Here is a 20,835-nt window from a genome sequence, read left to right as displayed (position 1 = left end):
CTGCCTGCTCTTTTTAACTGGATATCCCAGAGAGTGAACGTCGGGCCTTACGCATGCAATGTGTGCACTCCATTACTGAGCTATCACCTTTTTCCAAAGTGAAGCACTTTGATATGTAAAAGCACCAGGGGGTGGTAAGCCCATGAGATCCTGCAAACACAGTGACATCAGGCAGAAGGCAGAGAAGAAAACTCTGGGCTTGCAGCCAGTGCCAACGAGAGGATGTACCCACATGATTCATGGTTTTACTGGCAGGTCCAAAAGGGAAGTGACACATGGAAAAATGAAAGTTTGTGCTGCAGATACAACTGCACATCTTCTCTACGTGAGTTTCCTTCATTGATTCATAGGGAGGGAATGCAGGAGAAGCCAGAAGCGGCGGGTGCAAAGAGAAGGTTTTCCATTTGTATGTGTTTTGCAGCCAAACTGGTTTTCCGAATAACAAGGAAAGGGACAAGAGACCAAGGAAACACAGAAGGGAAGTGTTATTTTATGAAACATGAGTAGCAATCAGATGGAAGTGTATTTGATACACCCATGTTAAGATCAGAATACGATTGTTTAGTGAAAATGTTAAAACAGTTAAAGTTCTGGCGGCTACAGGTTAGTATACAGGAACATAAAAAGAGTCGCACTGCATCAGACCAAAGAGCTGCGCATACCGAATGCCCACAACCAGCATGTTCGTGCAACAGCCAACCTTCCACTCATGTTCCCCAGGAACTGTCACACAGAACATAATGCCCAGGACCATGGAGGTAACCTACGGCCGCCATGACTGGCAAGCATCAAAGGCCTTATTCTCCATGCACTTGTTTAATCCCAGAACCACAGCTGAGGTTCTGGAGAGGCTACAAGCTGGAGCACATTTCCATGCTCACCAGCTGTGCCAGAGTCAAGGGATGACTCAAATGTGACATCACAGACCACAGAGGAAACCTCCATGTGGCCTCGCATCAAAGAGCAGCCTACCTACCCAAACTTGGTGGTGACCTCCAGCAGTGTTGGGACTACGACTCTCATCATTCCCAGCCAGCATGGCACCTGGCTGGAGAAGGCTGTCACCATGCCGGTGTGGTAGAGCAGTTAACCATGTCAGACCAGGGTTGGAGAAACCCAGGTGAAACTCAGTGGCTGACATGGGGCCAGCCACTTTCTCTCAGCGAAACTGGTTGTTTCGATGTCACAATGATGTGTGTGTGCTTGAGGAGGGGTGATGGGGGGAAGAATGATGTAATCAAACTGGCAGTTTACAAATTAAACTGTGAGGCATCTACTGCTGAGAATAGGATCAGTCCAAGGGTTTAATGCACCTGGAGTCCAGCCCACAACAGAAGTTTCATAAGCGATTCCACTAGCTTCTCTGTCAGCTTCATGCACTCCCTTGCTTCACTTTGCGCAGGCTCTCTGCGAAAGCAGAGAATTATCTAGTGCAGGCTAAAGAAGGCTTTCTAACAGGAGTAGACAAAAAGACAGAGAACAGACAATGGCTATCATGTTATAGGAGAATATTTTCCAGATTCTTCTCCTTCCAAAGCTCACTTGTCCTGCCTTTTCCAAACGCTTAAGCAAGCAGCTGCCCAGCATCCATCAATGGTAACATGCACTAAAAACCAACTTTGACAGAAAACCAAAAATGGCAAGCAACAACGTTGTTCCTGTGCTGTGTTACAAAGTTCACAGCAATGCATTTGCAATCAGATCTGTTCTGGCTGGGATAATCGATGAAAGACAACAACCGGCCAGATAATCTCTGGTTCACACATAATGCTAACCTATGGCTTATTAAATCTAGGGACTGTTGCCCTGCCCAGGATTCATCTGGCAATCACTGAACAAAGCATGGTTTGCTTTCTCAATTTCTGTTATAATTTGTTTCCTTCTTCCCTAGATCAACCTGGAAGGTGCCGTGCTGTTCTTGAACTTCCGAGTTAGAGAAAACAGCTTCCAAAGGACACAGCACTGTGACAGGAAGGGCAGCCTTCCAATGCAACATTGAGGGACCGACCAGAGATGGCCAAGCCCCACAGCCAACAGCACTGGCAATTTATGAAAGAGCAATTTGGTGGGATTCCAGCAAGTCCAGCTACGGTGCTTGTGTTGAGTCTTACGCTCAGTAGAACAGAGCAGGCATTTGCGGCCTGGCACGTCAACAGGCATAGCAAGCAGAGGCTTTGTGACAGGGCTACAAGATGAGACCCGACACACGATGAGGCCTTTTTATAAACTCCGTAAATTGTGATTAAAAATGTGTCCATGTACATCTCTAGGGCATGAAGTTTCATGCACCCATGAAACTCACGAGCACCAACACTGTAATCAAGGGTTGTAATTCCTCTCTGCGGATGTGAATTGGCCAGTTGTACCAGCCCTGGCTAACTCACCCACACTGTGAACAGGAAGGTCAGCCTCGAGAGCGGAATGGAATCGTGTGTCGAGAGGCATATGCTGAGACCAGTCACCATGGGAAGTAATGCCGAGGCCTTCCTGCTCTCTGCGCGAGCAACCAGACTTCTGCCCACACCCTGGTGGACACCAAGCCATACTAGATGGGCCCTTAGTCTGATCCAGTAAGGCCCCTTTCCCAGTCTGCTGCCCTCCTGAGATGCTGAACTGTATCTCCAAGAATTCTGTGCTGGCTGGGGGATTTTGGGAGTTGCAGTCCAACACATCAGTTTTGGGAATGCTGTAGCAAGGCAATGTTCGAGCATTTCAGGAGTAAAGCATTTCCAAATAACTAAGTACTGTGTTTTTTTCCCACTGATAATGTATTTCATCCAGCAACTCACACATTCACAGCTCAACGAAAGGAAAGTTGTGTGTGTGTGTGTGTGTGTGTGTGTGTTGTAGTCACATTCTTTTTATCTTCAGGTATGCGGTTATGCATTTTTCTTTCCTGTTTGACATACCCAGCGCAACACCGATTTAGAGTCTGACATTATTAAAGTACTTGCATGTTCTAGAAGATGCTGCAGGATCCCTCCCAAACAGCCCCTCCTTGTCAAGTTCACCCCCTCCTTTTAACATGTGGTAACACTTAGCATATGTCATGACATCATAACAGCTGCTTGTTCAGGACTGCAAAGAGGGCTTAATCGGGAAAGTTGTTCCACTTCATAATATAGCTTAGGGTTTCTTTTTAAGACTCAACATGACCCACCGGGATGGTATCCTAAATTAGCCCTACTGAAATGAATAGGAGGAGCACAAGGTCTCCAGAACTGAGACAAGCACATTTGCTACACTTTACAGCACAGGAATACTGTCCTTCCCCCAGATTACCAAGTATGGATTCCATATGCAGATGGGCTGTAAGAAGGACGGTATTTCAGTGTAACATTAAACTGTGGAAGGAAGCATATATGAAATCAAGGCTCCTCCAGGCTCATTGACAGAGGACTACCAACAATGCTTCATTGTTAGGTCCAATCAGGGCCTGGGAACAGTGAGATGTGCAGTAAAAATCATACTTTTTAAAAAATTAACAAGCTCAACAACTGGCAGCGCATGTGAGAAGTTGGAAATGTGTCCCTTGCAGCTCCAACATGCTTTCTGGCAGGAGTTCTCACTCTTCCTGGTTCAGTGACTTGCATGGTGGCACTCATTTCGCAGAAGGAGAACTCAGGAGACGAAGGATGCAATCTTGAGCATGCAGAGATGGAGGACAGTCCATGCTGGCTAGTGAATGCTGGGAGGTGCAAGACTGGCTTCTGGCCAAGCATGCAAAGGACTGTACCCTAAAAGTAACTTGTTCGAGAAACTGAGTACAATGCAGAGATGGTGGCCTGAGCTCCAAATTACACCACCACTTGTCTGAACCCCAAACATACAGATGGTGCTGGAAAGCAGCACTTGGATTTTGCTTCTGCTCCTTTTGCTTTTGCTGTTTTGCTTGCTATATGCTGAAGTCTTAGCTTTTAAAAATGAAATAATAAATAATAAAATAAAAATTCAGGAGAGCAGATGGTCTTTGTGGGCCTGATGATAGAGCCTTCACCTTGAGAGAGGGAAGAGATATGTGGGCCCCATGATAGGGACTTCATGTTTGGAGAGGGAAGAGATAAACCTCAGGAAGTACTCATTTGCCTGAGTTTGGACAACACTTTAAATTACAGCTAGTCAAAAAGAGAAACAAAAGCATCAACTGTCCACCCTGCAGCATCAGCACAAGAGGAGGGAAATGCATGAACTCACAGACATTCAAGATGAAGCTGGCATTTTCAGAAATTAAGCACAGCAGACAAGGTGCAAAGAATACACCAGAAGGCTTTAGAAGGAGCCTAATGAAGAGAGAAGGCGTTAAAACACTCCACTGAGTGGAGAAACAGCAGCTGTTGTTTGAATCCCATGATTGTGCATTACTAAGATAGTGAAGGGCTGAATGCCCTGGGGAGGAAAAGACTCTGCTAGAGGCACCACAGGGTCCACTCCATGCTCCCTTGATCTTGACACAGTGTGCACTGCAATTCAACGCGCAAATGAAATGCTCAGACTAGGTTTGAAAAAAGGGGGAAATCCAGACGTGCTATGCTTAAAGCAAAACCACCAGAATCAAGGGAATAAGCAAATCATGGAACTGAGCTAAAAGTCCCATGGAATTCAATAGGTTCTACAAAAGAAAAAGGACCCAAAACTCCCAAATGCATGATTAAAGCTGGATCCTACCCAAAGTTCACTGGGCTGAACTTTGATCCTAAGGACTAGCTACCTAGAGAAAAGTTTAGGACCATATATAAGAAAGGCATACATAACCGGACAACCTGCAGTAGAGTTACTAAAAAAAGAAAGCTGTCATCTGAAATAAAGCAAGGCTACTTTTCTCCAGATAACTGCGTCACCTCAAGCTTCCCCAATCTGGAACTCCCATTGGCATGGTCAGGGTCAGGGACGATGGAAGCTGCAGTCCATCTAAAAGGCACCAGGCTGGGTATGTGGCATTAGAAAATGATGCTGTCCATCTAGATCTTTAAAGAGTACTATGCACCAACCCACAACTGGCTAGCCAAAGAAATAGGTCAGAATCGTACCAAGTTGCCTGCAGCGATGGCTTGTACATTTAGATGGGTTGTTTCACTTCTGCATGTAATCCCAAATGGTACAAAATCACAGGAAATGTTGTCTCATACCATTATCCTGACCACAGGCCAGACACTGTGGTGTGAATTTTCCATCCAAAACTAAAAGGCAATACTGTGTTTCTTAATCACTGCAAAAAGATTTGAGGAGCTGTTACAGATCGTCTCTATGATAAATAAAGCTTTTTTCGGGGGGGGGGGGATTTCATGTCCTTCTCAATTAAGAATGCTGAAGTCATTAAGCTCAAATAAATTAAGTAAGGTCAGCAGAAATCCTGGTTCCAGCAGACTCTTAAGTTTTTATGTTACATATTAAGAAAAGGTAGGATGCAACCGGCAAGCCAGAAGAACAAAACATGCCGCAGCAGAATTTGTACACAGATTTACCTCCTTGTGGAACTCTTACTGGCTTCTAAATGGAAACAGTTTCAAATTTTAATGAAAATGTAATTTTTCTGAAACTAATTGCTACCTTTCACATATAAGCTACTTTTGCAGATCTGCTCTAGTCTTAAAAGAGGGCCCCTTGAAAGATTTTTTTCAGTTACCATTTATATACATATATAAATACAATTCCACAATCCTTACAGACCATCACATCTCCAATGGTAAGAAAAGCTCGCTGTGCTAAGAAAATCATAAAGGGTGCAATCCTATTCAAGTTTAGACAAAAAAGTCTACAACTTTTGCATGCCAAGCCAGCACAGCCTTGGGTTGTAGGTCTTTTTCCTGTCAAAACTCACATAAGTTTGTATCTTGAATGTATTAACTTTCATCCAAGGAACATTAAGGAACTTTGCAATGCTATGCATATCTACCCCACCAAGTTTTATCCCCAGGAAAGTGTGGCTAGCACAGCCACTTTAATAGTAGTGTCTTTATTTTTTCTCCTTTTCAAAGAATCGTTCTATTACAATCGTTTACTAAGCCTTTCCTTTCCTTCCATTGTTCCTCCCATTAATCTTGGTAAAATTTAACCAGTTCTCTAACAAACACCATTCTTATCTTCTTGTATGTTGGCATGGCCGTATCACCTACTGCTTTCCAGCATCTGCCTCCATTTCCTCACTTTTCCTCAATCTTTCTCCCACCTTCCAAATGTTTAAGGGTTTATTGTTCAACTCTTTATCTCTTTGTTTCTAGAGAAGATGAGCAAGAGGGGAAGAAGATAAGAACAATGCTAACAAATGCAGGAGGAGGAGGAGAGAAAAAAAGAAATAGGGAATCTCTGCCGGTTCATAGTAATGCAACAATATCTTGTGCTTTATCCAGACCTACAGGGCCATTTTCCCATCCTGGCAGCCCTACACTTCACCAAAGGAGCTCCTTCCACAATATGCCATTTTCCTCCTCTGTACAACCGATCCCTAGGACAACTGGATGGAATGAAAGGCAGAGTCCCTTGATCTTCCATAGTTGCGTTGGAGGTGAAATATGCCTTATTTTAATGCTGCAGCAGTAAAAGAGTGACACGGATTGAAAATCCCTCTCTTGCAGCGAGTGTCCGCCATACACAGAGCCTGCCCCAAGCCTCATTCTTTTGGGCTCTGTGCCATTTCATCTAGCCGGTCCAAAGTGGCTTTCCAGATGAAATGCAAGGCAACAAGTCTGCACAGCACTGAGAACTGCGCTCTGGAGGCTTACGTGCATCAAGGGCTGTGGGAGTCCTGGAGTTCACCCTTGAAGCATTGTGAGGTTAAACTAATCGTGTATTGGGTTGGTTTTATTTTTGTTTGAGGTATTCTGTCTGATTGCTAAGGGACATTTAAGGGTTTCATTCACACAAACTACGGTTTTAATATTGCTGTCCTTTGTAAGAGCTTGTGTGTATCTGCTTGTAATTTGGGTTGCTATAACCATGATACTTGAAACAATGAACAAGCAAGCGTACTTTGCTCATGCATCAGGTTCCTCCATCCAGCAGGGAACTCTGACTGGCACTCTAGCACAGAAGCATTTTGCACCGCGGCCTTAAGCACTTTCTCACTAACACCAAAGGCACACCTGTTGATGGGGCTGATTCCACAGGTATGGCCAGCAGGTGCACTCCCTCCACCTCGGCCCACATTTACTGAATGTGCCAAGAGGTTCAAAGGAATATTCCTCCAAGCTACTTTCAATCTCTTTCCGATAACCCTGATAACACCACCAAGCTGAAGGCAACCCTAACTGGAGTACCAGAGCAACTTCCTCCCCCACCTCCCCGGAATTCCCTATGGCACGAATCTTTCTAGACAGGATTAAAACAGAGCAGCAGCTCTTCCAAACTTCAGCCCAGAAGCCATTGTACACTCACACTTGAGTCCATCAGTGGAACCACAACCAAGGAATTCTGTGCTAAAATCCATATCACATACACAGAATGGACAGGGAAATAGAAGCATGTTCTACTGTTGTTATGATTTGGTGGCAACGCAACAAGTAAACGAAAGACACACTCTTATGCATGTTTAGATGGAAGGAAAGCTTACAAGCCTGGGCTAAACTGGGAGCCTGTAGGCCTTCTTCCTATGTAAACATGCGCAAGATTGTGTCTGGCTACACCGACATACATGGAGGTGAAGCTGCGCTGAAGGCAAGACTGGTTAGTTCTGAGCAGACATGCCAAGGACTACACAGAAAGGCAGTTATGCATGTGTGCCAAACAAATGTTAGTCTTCAAGGCAACACAACACTCTTTGCTGTTCATGCTTTATCTTGCATGTTTACATTAGAATGTCAGGTCTATTTACAAAGAGTCCTGTGGTATATTAAAGCCAGCACATTTATCATGGCAGAAACTTTATATTTACTTAGCAGTTCTTAAACCAAAGGATATCCCTTCATTTATTCGTGAATGACCAAAAAGCATACAGTCTGCAGTGTACATGAGCTGAACTTTTTTTGCTGCCCACATCAGTAAAAGCAAATACCTCTGCTGTTGATAGTTATATTTTATTCTAAACACTGATTTCACCCAGCCTTTAAAAAAACAAGAAAAATTATAGCCTTGCAGGTAAACAATGGGCTATTTAGGACTCTCTGTATTTAAACTGCAAAGATTTCATCCAAACATCTCCTTTTATCTTAGAACACATCTGGAATGCATTATTTAAAAAAACAATTGGAGCTACTATTCCATAAATTCACAACAGCTAAAATGAATTTGCCAAATAAAATTAAGATGATTTGTGAAAGAACCCAAATGGATTTTAAGAGTGCAATTTTCTTGCTCAGCAAAAGTTAACATACTCTATCCCAGCAGCCCCCATCGACACAGGAGAAATTAAAGATTTACAGTGTTAGGGAATTAACAGTGTGGACCTATGAGTATTTACTCAGGACAAACTGAGTTCAACGGGACTTGCTCCATGGAAAGTGTATTTAGGATTGCAGCCAAAGACTTGATGTAGAATGGTGAAGGGTTTCAGTTTGACAGTAATGGAATTAGTTTAGTAATGTGTTGAGGCTAAGCCTTAATCTAGCCAGAAAGTCTCTGGTTCAAACTCCACCCCAGCCTTTGTTCTCCCAACATCAGTTCCCTCATCTGCAACCTATGCATAATGGTTTTAACCAGTGGTGATTTTACTTAGAGCAGAACCATTGAAATGAATGAGACTTCAGTTACAGTAACATATGCAACACAGCACCGCGATCTAGTTTCCAGTGTTCTTCTAAGGAGTACTGAGAGAATTTGTGAAAACTTTGTTCATTCCATCCCACAAAGAAAGATCTTGGTACATTCTACAGGGTTTAAATATTATTCATGGAGAGAATACTTAAATACTCCACCACACTTCACAGGTAAAGTCACTTTCAGAAGATACAAAGTGTGAATTCAAGTACAATCCAAATAGGTGGCATAAAGCAAACAGATCTGATGCGTCATATTCTCACTACCCATATCGTGCCACTTTCATTTTAGAATAATGTGCATTGCAACTGCTTCTGAGCAAAACAGCATCAGCATAATACCTATCAGGACCTTCACATATTGGAGAGTTTCTAGCTCAAGACCATATTCAGCCCATGCAGAAGGAATGGATACTTTCAAGATACCTTTCAACCGTTATGTAGAAATATCATACAAATCAATTAATACATACAAACACTTCTGGTGAATTTATGAGTGGATACTTTATTATATGTTTTTGTTGTAAGATTCATCTTGAGCCAAGACATGGAGGGCTATACAACCTTTTTGCCTGCATTGTTAAGCAGGTATAATTCAAAATCATTTTTAAAAGGTGTAATTCCCACAGAACTAAAAACCAGTTACACAAGAAACAAGAGCCACATAGTGAATCAACAAGGATAGAATTCACATGCTTTATGTTGTGCAGAACAATATACAAAACCACTGACAGATGTTGTGAGTGCATTTATGTGTTGGCACAAGACAAATTCCCTCCTTTATAAACAAAAGCAACTTGAGGTGGTTTAACAAGGTACTTCTTTGAGCAGCTGTTAGAAAGATAATGAAGGTAGATTTGATTTACTGCTACTCATTTTAACCCTTAAGAAAAAGGTTCGGAATACCATCTGAAAAATTAGCCCTCGTGTTGCTATGCATGCAGAAGGAAGGAACCTTAAAAAGTGCACAGCAGAGTTGGAAGAAGTACAGTTAAAATGATCACGAATTGGAGCAACTGCCCTATAAGGAAAGGTTACAAGAGCTAGGATTGTTAAGCTTGGGAAAAAGGCAAGTAATGACATGACAGACATGTGCAAAATTATGCATCATGTGGAGATAGTTCCCTCTCTTGTAATACTTCATGTGATCACCTCGCCAAACTGACTGGTGGCAGATTCAGGGAAGATAAAAGGAAGTATTTCTTCACACACTGAATAGCTTAGCAGTGGAACTCATCTCCATGAGATGCAGGGAAAGCCACCACTTTGGATGGCTTTAAAGGACAAGAAACCTATCAATGGCTGCAAGTCCTGATGGCAAGTTATTTGCAAGTTCCAGTAGCAGAGGCAGTACGTCAGCGGACACCAATTGCTTGAAAACAGAGGTGGGAGGGCACCAATGCACTAATGACCTGCTTACGGGTTTCCTGCGGGTAGCTGTTTGGCCACCATGTGAACAGAGTGCTTGCCTAGCCAGACCTTGGTCTGTTCCAGCGCAGCTCTTCTTACGTTCTTACATTACAAGCAATTTGACCAAGCAGCTCAAAGCATCTGCTTATCTAAGGTGCAGGTAACTGGCTCAACAGACCAGGCTGAGCAACCTGTTCCCCTCCAGAAGTAGTTGAACTGCAACACTCCTCATCCCTCATCACTGACTATGCTGGCCAGGGCTGATGGGAGTTGAGGTCTAACAGCATCTGGAGGACCACAATGCCACGCTGCCGCCGCCGCCGCCAGAGTCCCCAGTTTCTGACGCCTGGCTAGGAAAAGTTAATGTGCATAATCTGGGCATGTTCACCAAATTAAAACTGTCATTTACATTTAAAAGTGATGGATGTTGTACTACTTCCAGAAAGCATGTTGCACACTGCTTCTACAATTAGCATTATAGTTGCAAGCAAAATTGAGTAATTCCTTGGGCGGGGATGGAATCTTGACATTGGGACCTAAGGCTGCAAAAACCATTCACTGGAACATCTTTTCAATTAGGTGCTTTGGTATATTAGATTTTAGCTACCAAAAAACCCACATTTGCATTAATAAAAGTGGGATTTTAAATCAAAGTGCCTCCTACCAATATGTTTCCTCTGTTTTCTTACTGAATTTTAAAGAAACTACACCTTTTAAGAGGGAAGGCACCCTTTGGGCTGCCTTTCATGCAAGACTCCCTTCCCAACTTTTTGGCCACTTTTTCGGTGAGGGTGGGGGGACTTGCATCAAATGTTCGGGTACGGAGTGCACTAGCTGAGAGTTAAACCCAGCCAAGCCCTCCTACCAGATACTCCATTCCACAATCACCCCAAGTTCCAGTCCATCCCCCAGTCAGTATTCCATGGCCATGGAGCATTTCAGCCCTCACTGGGTTATTCTGTATTGCCTCTTATTTCTATCTTCCGTCTTTTTTTGTAATTCTGAGAACCATGGGGTCTCATCAAGCAAGCCATTATTCCAATTTGTATTTGGGTGATGTCATGGAGAAAGTAAAGGCAGGCAGTCTGAGAAGTACATTTACTTGCCAGGAGAGCAGAACCTACTTCAACTCAAGTGCTGAATTCCATGTTGAGAAGCTTCCTGGGGCCACATTCTGGGAGCAGGCAGGGCTGAAGGCAAAAGAGGTGCCTGTACCACAAACACCCCGAATGCCAGCATATTGCAGCTTAAATCTGTTGTGGCCAGTGTCTAAGTCCGAGAGGATTCCAGCCTTTCAGAATGAGGGAAAACCCACACAAAGGCTTGGAAACCAAGAACTGGTGATGAAGGGAAAGGAACAGAGCCAAGGAAAGGTTGTGGGGTCCCTAGAGAAAGAAATTTGCCTCACAGGCCAGTAGTTCAGCACTCCATGCACACATAGACACCTTTAGAATATTTAACACACTGCTAAAATTTTCAGAGATGCCACAGATGCTTGGAATGTGAACTTCTCTTTCTAGGAGCTCCTGTGCTTCAAATGCTTTCCCCTTTTTTCAAATGCAGGGCAGGATACCAAGGAGGAAAGGTACAAAACAGCTGCAATTCCAAGAGGTCAAATCAGAATAAACTGCTATGAGTACTCTTCGCAACTTTTCAAACTCCCCCAAACCACCACTAATCATACCCAATAAAGCTACCAAGCACATTCCATCTCCACTAATTATTCACCCTAATTGTTCACCTATTTCATATTGTATGAACCACTATCCAGCCACCTTTCCATGACAAGGCTCCGGCCTGAGAATTTTAACTCTGGGGAAACCTGACAGCACATAAGTCCAGCCGTCTAGGATGGTGCTATCTGACTGTGGGCTGAGCCCCACCAGCAAAACGCAGTACTGCAGACCAGTCAGTGCCTCTGTGCTTACCAACCCTGCACCAGGGATACCCAGGCACCTGGCATTGGCAGGCGGTTGCAACAAGGCTTGGGTGGCAGGCAAGGTTAATATTTTTAAGAAAAACTACTCTAATACTTTTGTTAGCATGGGAATAATTGGAAGAGATTAAGAAGGAAGTTAATGTAAAACCAGCAGGAGAAAGGGATGGTAGAAATTAGCGGTTGGGAGAAAGATACAAGGTAAAGGTGGAAGAAGGGAAATAGTGAAAAAAACTGAGAGGCATACAGGGGAAGAAGAAAAATAATTTTAAAAACCGTTTACACAGAGCTGGGGTCCCTAGCCTTTTTGGGTCACTGGCCGTATTTGGAATGTTGAATGTCGTGAGCACTTTCACAAAATGGTTGCCATAGAGGGGCTTGCTCATTCAGACAATGCCTGCCCTTGAGTGCATGGCCAATCACATAATATTCATTCCCCATAAAACAAACCAGTGACACTAAAGGAAAAATAACTAACCCAAGAACTAAGTACAAGGCAAAAGTTGAGGTTTGAGCTCCAGAATGCAAAACCAGTCTTTCGGACCAAAAGAATTATTCTAACCAAGCAAGATCAGCCTATACAATCCTCCTGAGAATGAAAGCAGCGGTGTTAGTCTTAATTCTAGAAAAACATTGTTTTACTTTGCTATACACAAATAAATGGTTTATGAGGCTCCTTCCACTGTATGGTTAGACAGCAGAAAATGTTTCCAATCATTTATGGGATCTATTTTTGGGTTTGTCTGGAACTCTATGGAGTCCATTAACCAGACGGAGGCAGAAAATGGTAGCCTGGGGGACAGAGCCAACGACCAACCGAACCTAGTAAGTTGGCCTTCCTTAACCAGACATGCTCTAAGTGTGGTGGGCAACAAATCTCATCACACCCAGACCACATAGCCCAACACATCTGGAACACACCAGGTTAAACCATTAGCCTTACACAAGGATGAGGCATACCCAACCCTCTGTGTTACAAGAGATCACAGATTCCAACATCTAAGTTGAACTTAACAAGGGCTGTGATGAAAGCAATTTGACCTACTGCAGATCCTCCAGATCTTGCAGAAAATCCTGATCTCCATTCTGCCTGCTAGAAGATATAGTCCCTTGCTTAATTGTTTTGCCCCCGAAATGTTTATGTCACAATGCATCTGTTTTTCTTTAAAATCCTCTGTTCTTTTCTAGGATACAATTCAGTAAAGTGTGTGGAAGATTTCCCTGCATCTCTGACTGAAAGACACTGTCTTTAGTCTCTAACCTTAGAAGTCTGATTCTGTTTATAGCCCCACAGCCATCTCCACTGTGATTCAGAGTCAAAGCAGACATACTGTTTGCCACATCTTTGAATTTTGTGATTGGGTTTTTCTTCTTCTTGTTAAATTAACAGCAGTTATGAAGGTTGGGGAAAGGAAGAAACCTCAGGGCTACAGCACTCCCTACATTCAAAAGGAGGGGGGAAGTTCTATTTACATGGGCTCGGGTTCATAATTAGAAGTGAAGGAATGATCCAGTCTCTGCATTATTATAAAATACAAGACACAGGGCAAAAAGGTACATTGAATCATACGGGTTTTCTTGACTCTTCTTTTTAAATAGCAAGTTCTGTCTCTTGCCATGTAATTAACTTTACGCTTTCCTAGCATAATAGTGCTTTTCCAACAATAACAAAAGATTTCATTTGCATTATACTTGGCTTAGTTTTGAGCACAGCTCCTACAAACGTATTATCAGCACCCAAGAATTTAGCAATGCTTTTTGATTTGCAAAATGTGGGCATGTCCAAAAATGAAAGCAGCTAAAGTAGTCCCATGCACATAATGGGGCATACTCCCTTGTAAGTTTGTTCTGAATGGCAAGCTCAGATCACAATCCTATGGATACTTATCCAAAATGATCCCCTTGTCAAATAGGGGTCTCGGACGTAAGAGTCGCATTGCATAGTTATATTACTGCAGAAATTAATAGGATCTCTCTCTGACAGCTGTGTTCTGATCATAACTTTAAAAAATAACGCAAAAGGATGCAACATTCTCCAACCTGAGACTTCAAGTTTCCACAGCCTGTCACAAGCCCATGGCTAAGGAATGCAAGGAGTTACAGCCCAAAATACTTGGAAGGGGGGCACCAGGTCGCTTTAGGGGCTTAAAATATTTTTCCGCAGTAAGCAGAAATACAAATTGATGGCTTAAATCCTATTAACTTAGTGAATCATTCTATGACCAAAGCTCTCAGTTCAACATACATAATAAAATAAAAAACAATTAAAATAATTATCAAACCAGTAATAAAACACATTAAAACATATTCTAAAATCAAAGACAGCTGTATTAAACATAAGAAGCATTCCAAGTTCCATGGTTTTATAATAGGTTTAGTATGTCAGCTAAAATATCACCAAAAAACCACTGCAACATTGGGGGTAGGGGGCTGGGGTGACCTTTTGGTTATAAACACCATTATAAACACAGATAAACACTTGTCTGGAATAAATCTCACGGAATACAACTGAACTTATTCACAAGTAAATACAGTAGTAGATGCTATTGCTTATATGTATATGTGTACTATTTATACAATTTTCATCACACTTTGCAGACTAACAGGGGCAAGTGTGCAAGAGAGGAACTTGCCCCAAAGACACTCTGCTTGCTCTGACACGGGGAGGTAGAACAAGAGAAACATGTGGTCAATATTTGCACTGATTTTGGTTGGTTTAAGTACTAAGAAAAGTGACTTTTCTGGAGGAATTTGAAGAAAGAGAATGGGCCCACCTAACTATCCCAAGAAAGTGTTTTGGAGCAGCAAGAGGATCAAGGCAAACAGTTTTAAGAAGTTTAACCTGCACCAAGGCACCATTTAAAATTGAAACAAAAACTCTACAAGATTTCATATCGTAGCCATAAATGGCATAATACTAAATACTCTGCATTAACTTTCACTAAGATGCCCGTATATTTGTGTAAGGCTATAAACTGAAAAGCAAAAGTTTTCAAAACCTCATCATTCAAAAGAAAAACATTTAGCAAATAACCCTCATAAATAATGCCAAATATATAGCTCTTTTTCACTGGTGATATGCATGTCCAACTCTTTTGCTTGTTCTCTTCTTTTAAAATTGTAAAAGTTATTTGTACAATTTTATCTACTTAGCTAGATCATGTAGCTTTCAGTGAAAGAGATGAGCAGAATCCATAAAGCACTCATTTCATTTCAAAATTGAAAAGCACTTTGACAGCACTAGCTGCAAAACATTTCACAAGATGCATAGCTAGGTATTTGCTGGAAGTATTTTTATAGTCTCAATAATTTGATGGCCTGAGTGGAAGAAATGGTGCATAACCCCAGAGATGCCTTTCTGAAATTTCTGCTTAAGGAAAATATTAATATTCAGAGAAAGACTGTTATTAAACCACCCAATCTCAACACAACGACTCAGACATGAAGAGCATTACACACTACAGCTCTCCAAGAGGACTGTACCACCTCTGAGGATTGCTTGAACGCTTTTCCACATTACATTTCCATGGCATGTGCAGAGCAGCCATGACAGGAAGTGCATTCTTCCACAAATATTAAGGCAAGCTTTGTAAAGTAGGGTAGTTAAGCTATGTTTGTGAGACCCCTTGTACGTACATCTAAGCACACAAACCTACACACACACATTTGCAAACAGTATACAGTGCAGCCACACCAAGCAAGGAACCAAGATTGACTGGAGATCCCTGACAGTGGCAGACTTCAGAGTAATCCCAGACATGCGGTGGTGTGATGTGAAATGATCCCAGCCCACAAAGAGTTACAGAAGCAGAGAATGAACACAACGGCCAATAAGCGAACATGTAAAACTGTCAAAGTCTTCCATCTGAGGAGTGCAGCATGTTTTACTCCTTAACCACATAACTGAAGGAACCACCTCACTAGCATCTTCCCCTGAAGCTACCATTTTGCACCTGGCTCCAGTGGATGGACCTCTCCAGGTTCTAATTAAAAATATATAAACTATACAAGCTTCCCTGTTCCAGTGAACCCATTTCCCGTTCCCTCACCATACAACTGGAAGAGTCTCCTAAACCACCTCTCTATCCCCATTCCCCTACCTTTCTGTACAACAAAAAACTTGGTTTTCTAGCATTGCTCCCATTCTCAAGAGCACTGGATATATACCGATCTTGCCTGATTAGAATCACGGGGATGGAAGTGGTGATTCAGGTCACCAAGCCCATGCCCCTGCTCACTGGAGGAAGCAGTTTAAATCACCTCCTGCTTGATTACCTCCAGCAAAAGAAAGCACACTGCTTTCCTGGGCAGCGATTCCATGGAATGGTCGCTGGGATATTCTCCCAGATGTTTCAGTGGAAGCTGCCATTTTAGGACCTTGGCCATTATTTTGTGTCCAACAGACCTAGACTGGTTGCCGCACTCTTCAAGTATCTAAGGGGTTGCAGCTCAGAAGAGTGTGGCAACCATCTAAATTGCTCTTATGCCCCCTCAGTCTTCTCAGCTCAAGGCAAAAGATAACGAGTTCGTTCAATCTCTCCCCATAGCAGGATCACTGTGTGTGGTGGTTCAAGTTGGCTGAAATGTTAGAGGTGCACCATGTTTCTAAACGTATCCTTTATGATGCATCCTTTCAATGCACCAAGTCCATAACATGGAGAATGGTTGCAGTTCTCCAATATATTCCACATGCATGATTCTCCAACTACCATGTAGCTGTGAATTTCAAAGGCAAAATTACATTGTAGAAAAACACCATCTTTCATGCAACTTAAATGGTGCTGCCCATTCTACAGGATACTGCATGAGCAAGAGCAAGACAGCCTTCGTGGTTCGCAGCGGACATGGCCTCTCTGATGTGACTCACAACCTGTATAGCTGGTCTTTTCCTTACGGCAAGGTATTTTCCTGCACTTTGGATGGAAATTCAAACTGTAAATAATAGGACGTCCTTCTTAGAAAAGTATATACCATATGCTCCAAGACTGGGGCCCTATTCTGTTTTCCACAGAATGAGGTTGCTTATTTCCCAAACCAAACTCCAGTGTATCCATGAAGCATTATCTTATTTGGTTTGACCACAGATATGGGCCCCCAAAGGGACATGAAGCCCCTCTGACAACCGTATTTGCCTGCAGCAACTGCCTGCTACTGCATTTCAGTGTTTTCAATGCAGAAGTAAAAAATACAGTGGGAAGAAGGGAAATCAACACAAATATCTTCAGGAAAATCAGATATCCCCTCCCCATAATTCCGGAAGCATTCATTTCCAAATCCACTCCCAAAGTATTCCTCTGGGCTACCCCACAGAGGCCCAGGAAGTAAACACTGAAAAGCCTGTTATACAATCATGAGCCAAAAGAAAAGGTTACAAGATTTCAGAAGGGGCTGCTACAATTGTTTGGAGAAAAAGAAGTGTATACTTTGTTACCTTAAGCAAGGACAACAAAGGGCAGACACCTTTCCATAGGTGCCCATACATTGTCCCAAGGCTATATCAGCAATGTATAGAGGGAGGGGGATTCCCCTGCAAATTTGGGGGGACCGTGGACCCAGGCAAGTTTTATCCTAGCCAGAACAGCAAGACAGCTTTAAGGCAACCTTCCCACAGTGTGCATGCTTTCATGACTGGTTATGCCAGCTGGGACTGATGGGAGCTGTAGTCCAAAACATCTGAAGGGCACCAAGTTGGAAAAGCGAGCTTTAAAGGATTGCATCAGGGAGAGCACACCAGCCCCAGTTGCAGGCAAACTGCAATTATGGTCAACATCTCAGTCCTTGCTTATACTGTCAGAAAACAGCTGTGCGGGAGAGAGATATCAGTCACTTGAGTGCTTTTATAGCATCCTGCATCTCTCCCCTTACTATGAAGGCACAAATTCAGCCTCTGCATATGGGCAACTTTTCTAGGAAAGTGGACAGGATGGTCATTACTGTGCAAAATATGTTCTACACCAGGAGAATTGCAGCAGAAGGAATCGCTTTTCCGATTAAATAAACCTCCCGAGGAGCTTCAGTTAAACAATCAACTAATCCATAAGTTAGACTACTCGACTTTCAGCTAGAAAAAGGTGGAAGGGAGCTAACAGACAGGACGTGCTTCTAAGAGCAAAACTCCATTCCTACTAATACGCATGTGGAGTCCATGATTTCTTGTTTAGCTTTTTTTTTTTTCCCCTCTCTCCTTTCCTCCCCTCCCTCTCTCTCGGGCCTGGAGTAGCTGGAAAGCCTGGGGCTGGATTTCAAGGCGTTGCAGTAACCACAGCTCTCGGAGAGAGGAGAAGAAACTTGCACGATGCGGAGAGGGAATGAAAGGAGAATGACGGTCCATCTCGCCGTCGCTGCACGTTTCCAAAAGCACAAATCTTTCACCCGTGTAACTCCGTGTCGCGCAACAACACGGAACAATCGAACAACTCCGCGCAACAATTGGAAGACGGAGCTGCGTTTCTCTCCTCCTTCCCCGCGCGCGTTAGAAGGGGAACCGAACCAACCGAGCTGCGCTGGTAACCTTGTGTGGAGCCGAGAGGGCTACATAGCCGCTGCCTCCCACCCACCCCCGATCCCCGTCGGAAAGCTGCAGGGCTGGAGGCGCGCTCGGAGAGGGGCGCGCTCGGGAAGTTGCAGCTCGAGCTGCCCAAAACAGCCACAACAAAGAGTTCAGGCCCCTAAAAGCCACGCGCGACTCTTGGGCACTGTGCCGCGGGCTCCCAAAAGAGCTCGCAGCTGGCCCCAGCCAGGAGGCACAAAAGAGAGAAGGAGCCATGTTCATGTTCAGCGCCCCCAAGTCGGGGGACGCCGGGCTTGCTTGCGCCCGGGCGCGCGCACTCCCTCCCCCCTCCTCCTCGCCCCCAAACCAGCCACCGGGAATGCCGCAGGAGCTTCGGCGGCACTTGAAAGTTTACCGGAGGGGCGGAAGGGGGGGGGGGAGACCTAAACTAAAGGCGAGGAGAGGCTATCGCTGATCCCTTCCATGCTTTCGCTGGGATCTTCCTCTGGGCACCCCCACGGCGCTGCCAAGCCTTGGCGAGTGGGGTGGGGTGCGGGGGTCCCCGCCAAGCGCCCACTCCTCTGGCTTCGCAGCAGTTCCAGCCTCCACTTTTCCTCTTTTTGGCCTCCCTCCCTCCCCAGGAAGCGCCATATTGATCCCGGGCGCCCTCTCTCTCCTCCTCCTTGCTCCAGCTGCTGCTGCTGCTCCGCCGCCTCGACCCTTCGCTCGCTCCCTGCTCCCAGCTCCCCCCCCCCCCCCGCCGCCGCAGCCGCCTCCGACCCCACCGCAGCCCCCTCATCCCGGCCCCCGCCGCGCCGCGCCGCGCTCACCTTGGCGATCGCCTTCCTGTACCTCGTCGCCGCTTGCTCGATCAGGCTGAAAACTTTCATGTTCCCGTCCCCGCAGGGCACGACCACCCGGGTCCGGCCGAAGCACACGGTGACTTTCATCCTCCCTCCGAGCGCGCCTCAGCCAGCCCCGCTCCGCCGCTGCTCGCCAGCCAGGCAGCCAGGCGGGCTCCCCGCGAGCCGGCCGCCGCCACTCAGAGCCTGCGGGCGGCAGCGTGCAGGGAGAGCGGCGCTCGGCTCGGCTGGGCTCGGCTCGGCTCGCGCGCTCCCCCCGCGGCACCGGCGCCAAGCGGGAGCCCGGCCCGGGAACGGGCGGGCGGGCGCGCGGCTGGCTGGCTGCGCCTGCGGCTACCGAGTCGGCAGGGTCCCGCCGCTGCGCTGGGAGGGCGGCTCGGGCGGCCGCTCACATGCTGCGGGCCGGGAGGAGGAGGAGGCGGGAGGAGGGCGCCGCCGCCAGCGCTCGGCACGCCCGCTCGCTGCTCGCCCGCTCCCTTCCTGGCGCGCCCGCCGCGGCTGTTGCGCCTGCCTCTGGCCACCTGTTCGACGCCGCCTCTTGCGCGCAGCCGGGCGGCGGCTCTCGCGCCTCTCGCCTCCTTCCTCCGTGCTCCTGCGGCAGGGGAAGGGCCGGGCTGCCTCCCCTCCACTGCCGGCCCAAGCCGCTTCTCTCCCGGGGCCGCCGCGGGGCCCCAGCCTCGCCGCGGATCTGCCGCTCGGGATCTCTTGGCGAGCGGGGAGTCCGCCGCGGGTGCCTCTCCGGTTGGTTCCGCTCCTGGCGCTTTGCTGTCCTTCTCCCAAGCAGAAGTAGTGCTGGGGTCTGACAGACCCTTTTGGGTCGATCCAGTGTGGGTCCCACGTGGAGTAGACCCCCTCCGAAATGAATGAAACTTCTTCGGTGAGTCACGACTAACGCCCGTAATATTCAAGGGGGATGCTCAGCCTTGGACCAGCATCGGATGCCGCCCGAAGTGGCTTGTCAGACTGAAATAGTCCCGAACAAAATAAGTCAGCAACCATAAATTAGCTAAGAAGGCGCAGTCCTAAAAAGATTCCTAGAGCAGAGATGGGGAACATGTGGGGTCTCCAGAGGTTGTCTGGACTGCAATTTCCATCATCCTTTCACTATCAGCTATGCTGGCTGGGATAATAGGAATTGCATTCCAACACCACGTGGGGGGTGGCTACCCCTTCGACATCCCCTGCTCATTGCCCCATCAGACTCACTGGACATCGCAGAAGTCATCCGGATTCCTGTTACAAGGCTGTGATCTGTAACACATACAGTGTCATGTTTACTCTTATGCCAGGCATTAGCAGGGGAATAAGGCTGCCATCCTACCTATTACTGTTTATAGTTATATCCACCTTTTTCCTTTAAGGAACTCGTGGTGACTTACATCCTCCTCCTCTCAATCTTGTCCTCACAACAACCCTGTGAGGTTGGGCTGAGAGTAAGTGATTGGCCCA

At 45.5% G+C, this 20,835-nt stretch overlaps 1 protein-coding gene across 5 annotated transcripts in view; it reads right to left on the bottom strand.

Moving 5' to 3' along the window:
• Positions 1-19,601, bottom strand: part of PARD3 (par-3 family cell polarity regulator) — a 592,893-nt gene extending 573,292 nt beyond the window's left edge. For 3 of the 5 annotated variants that reach the window (XM_044425071.1, XM_044425073.1, XM_044425074.1), the window contains exon 1: positions 19,354-19,601. In XM_044425071.1, coding sequence (XP_044281006.1) covers positions 19,354-19,473 — 120 coding nt within the window. In that variant the 5' untranslated portion in view covers positions 19,474-19,601. The remainder of the gene's footprint in view (positions 1-19,353) is intronic. The other 2 variants (XM_044425070.1, XM_044425072.1) reach the window with 2 other exon arrangements.
• Between the last annotated feature and the right edge of the window lie 1,234 nt (positions 19,602-20,835).

The sequence above is a fragment of the Varanus komodoensis genome, unplaced genomic scaffold (assembly GCF_004798865.1).
Source record: "Varanus komodoensis strain SLA01 unplaced genomic scaffold, ASM479886v1 scaffold15, whole genome shotgun sequence".
In the NCBI taxonomy this organism is placed as follows: Eukaryota; Metazoa; Chordata; class Lepidosauria; order Squamata; family Varanidae; genus Varanus; species Varanus komodoensis.
The sequence above is the reverse complement of the archived record's forward strand: the minus strand, read 5'-3'. Positions and strand labels throughout refer to the sequence as shown.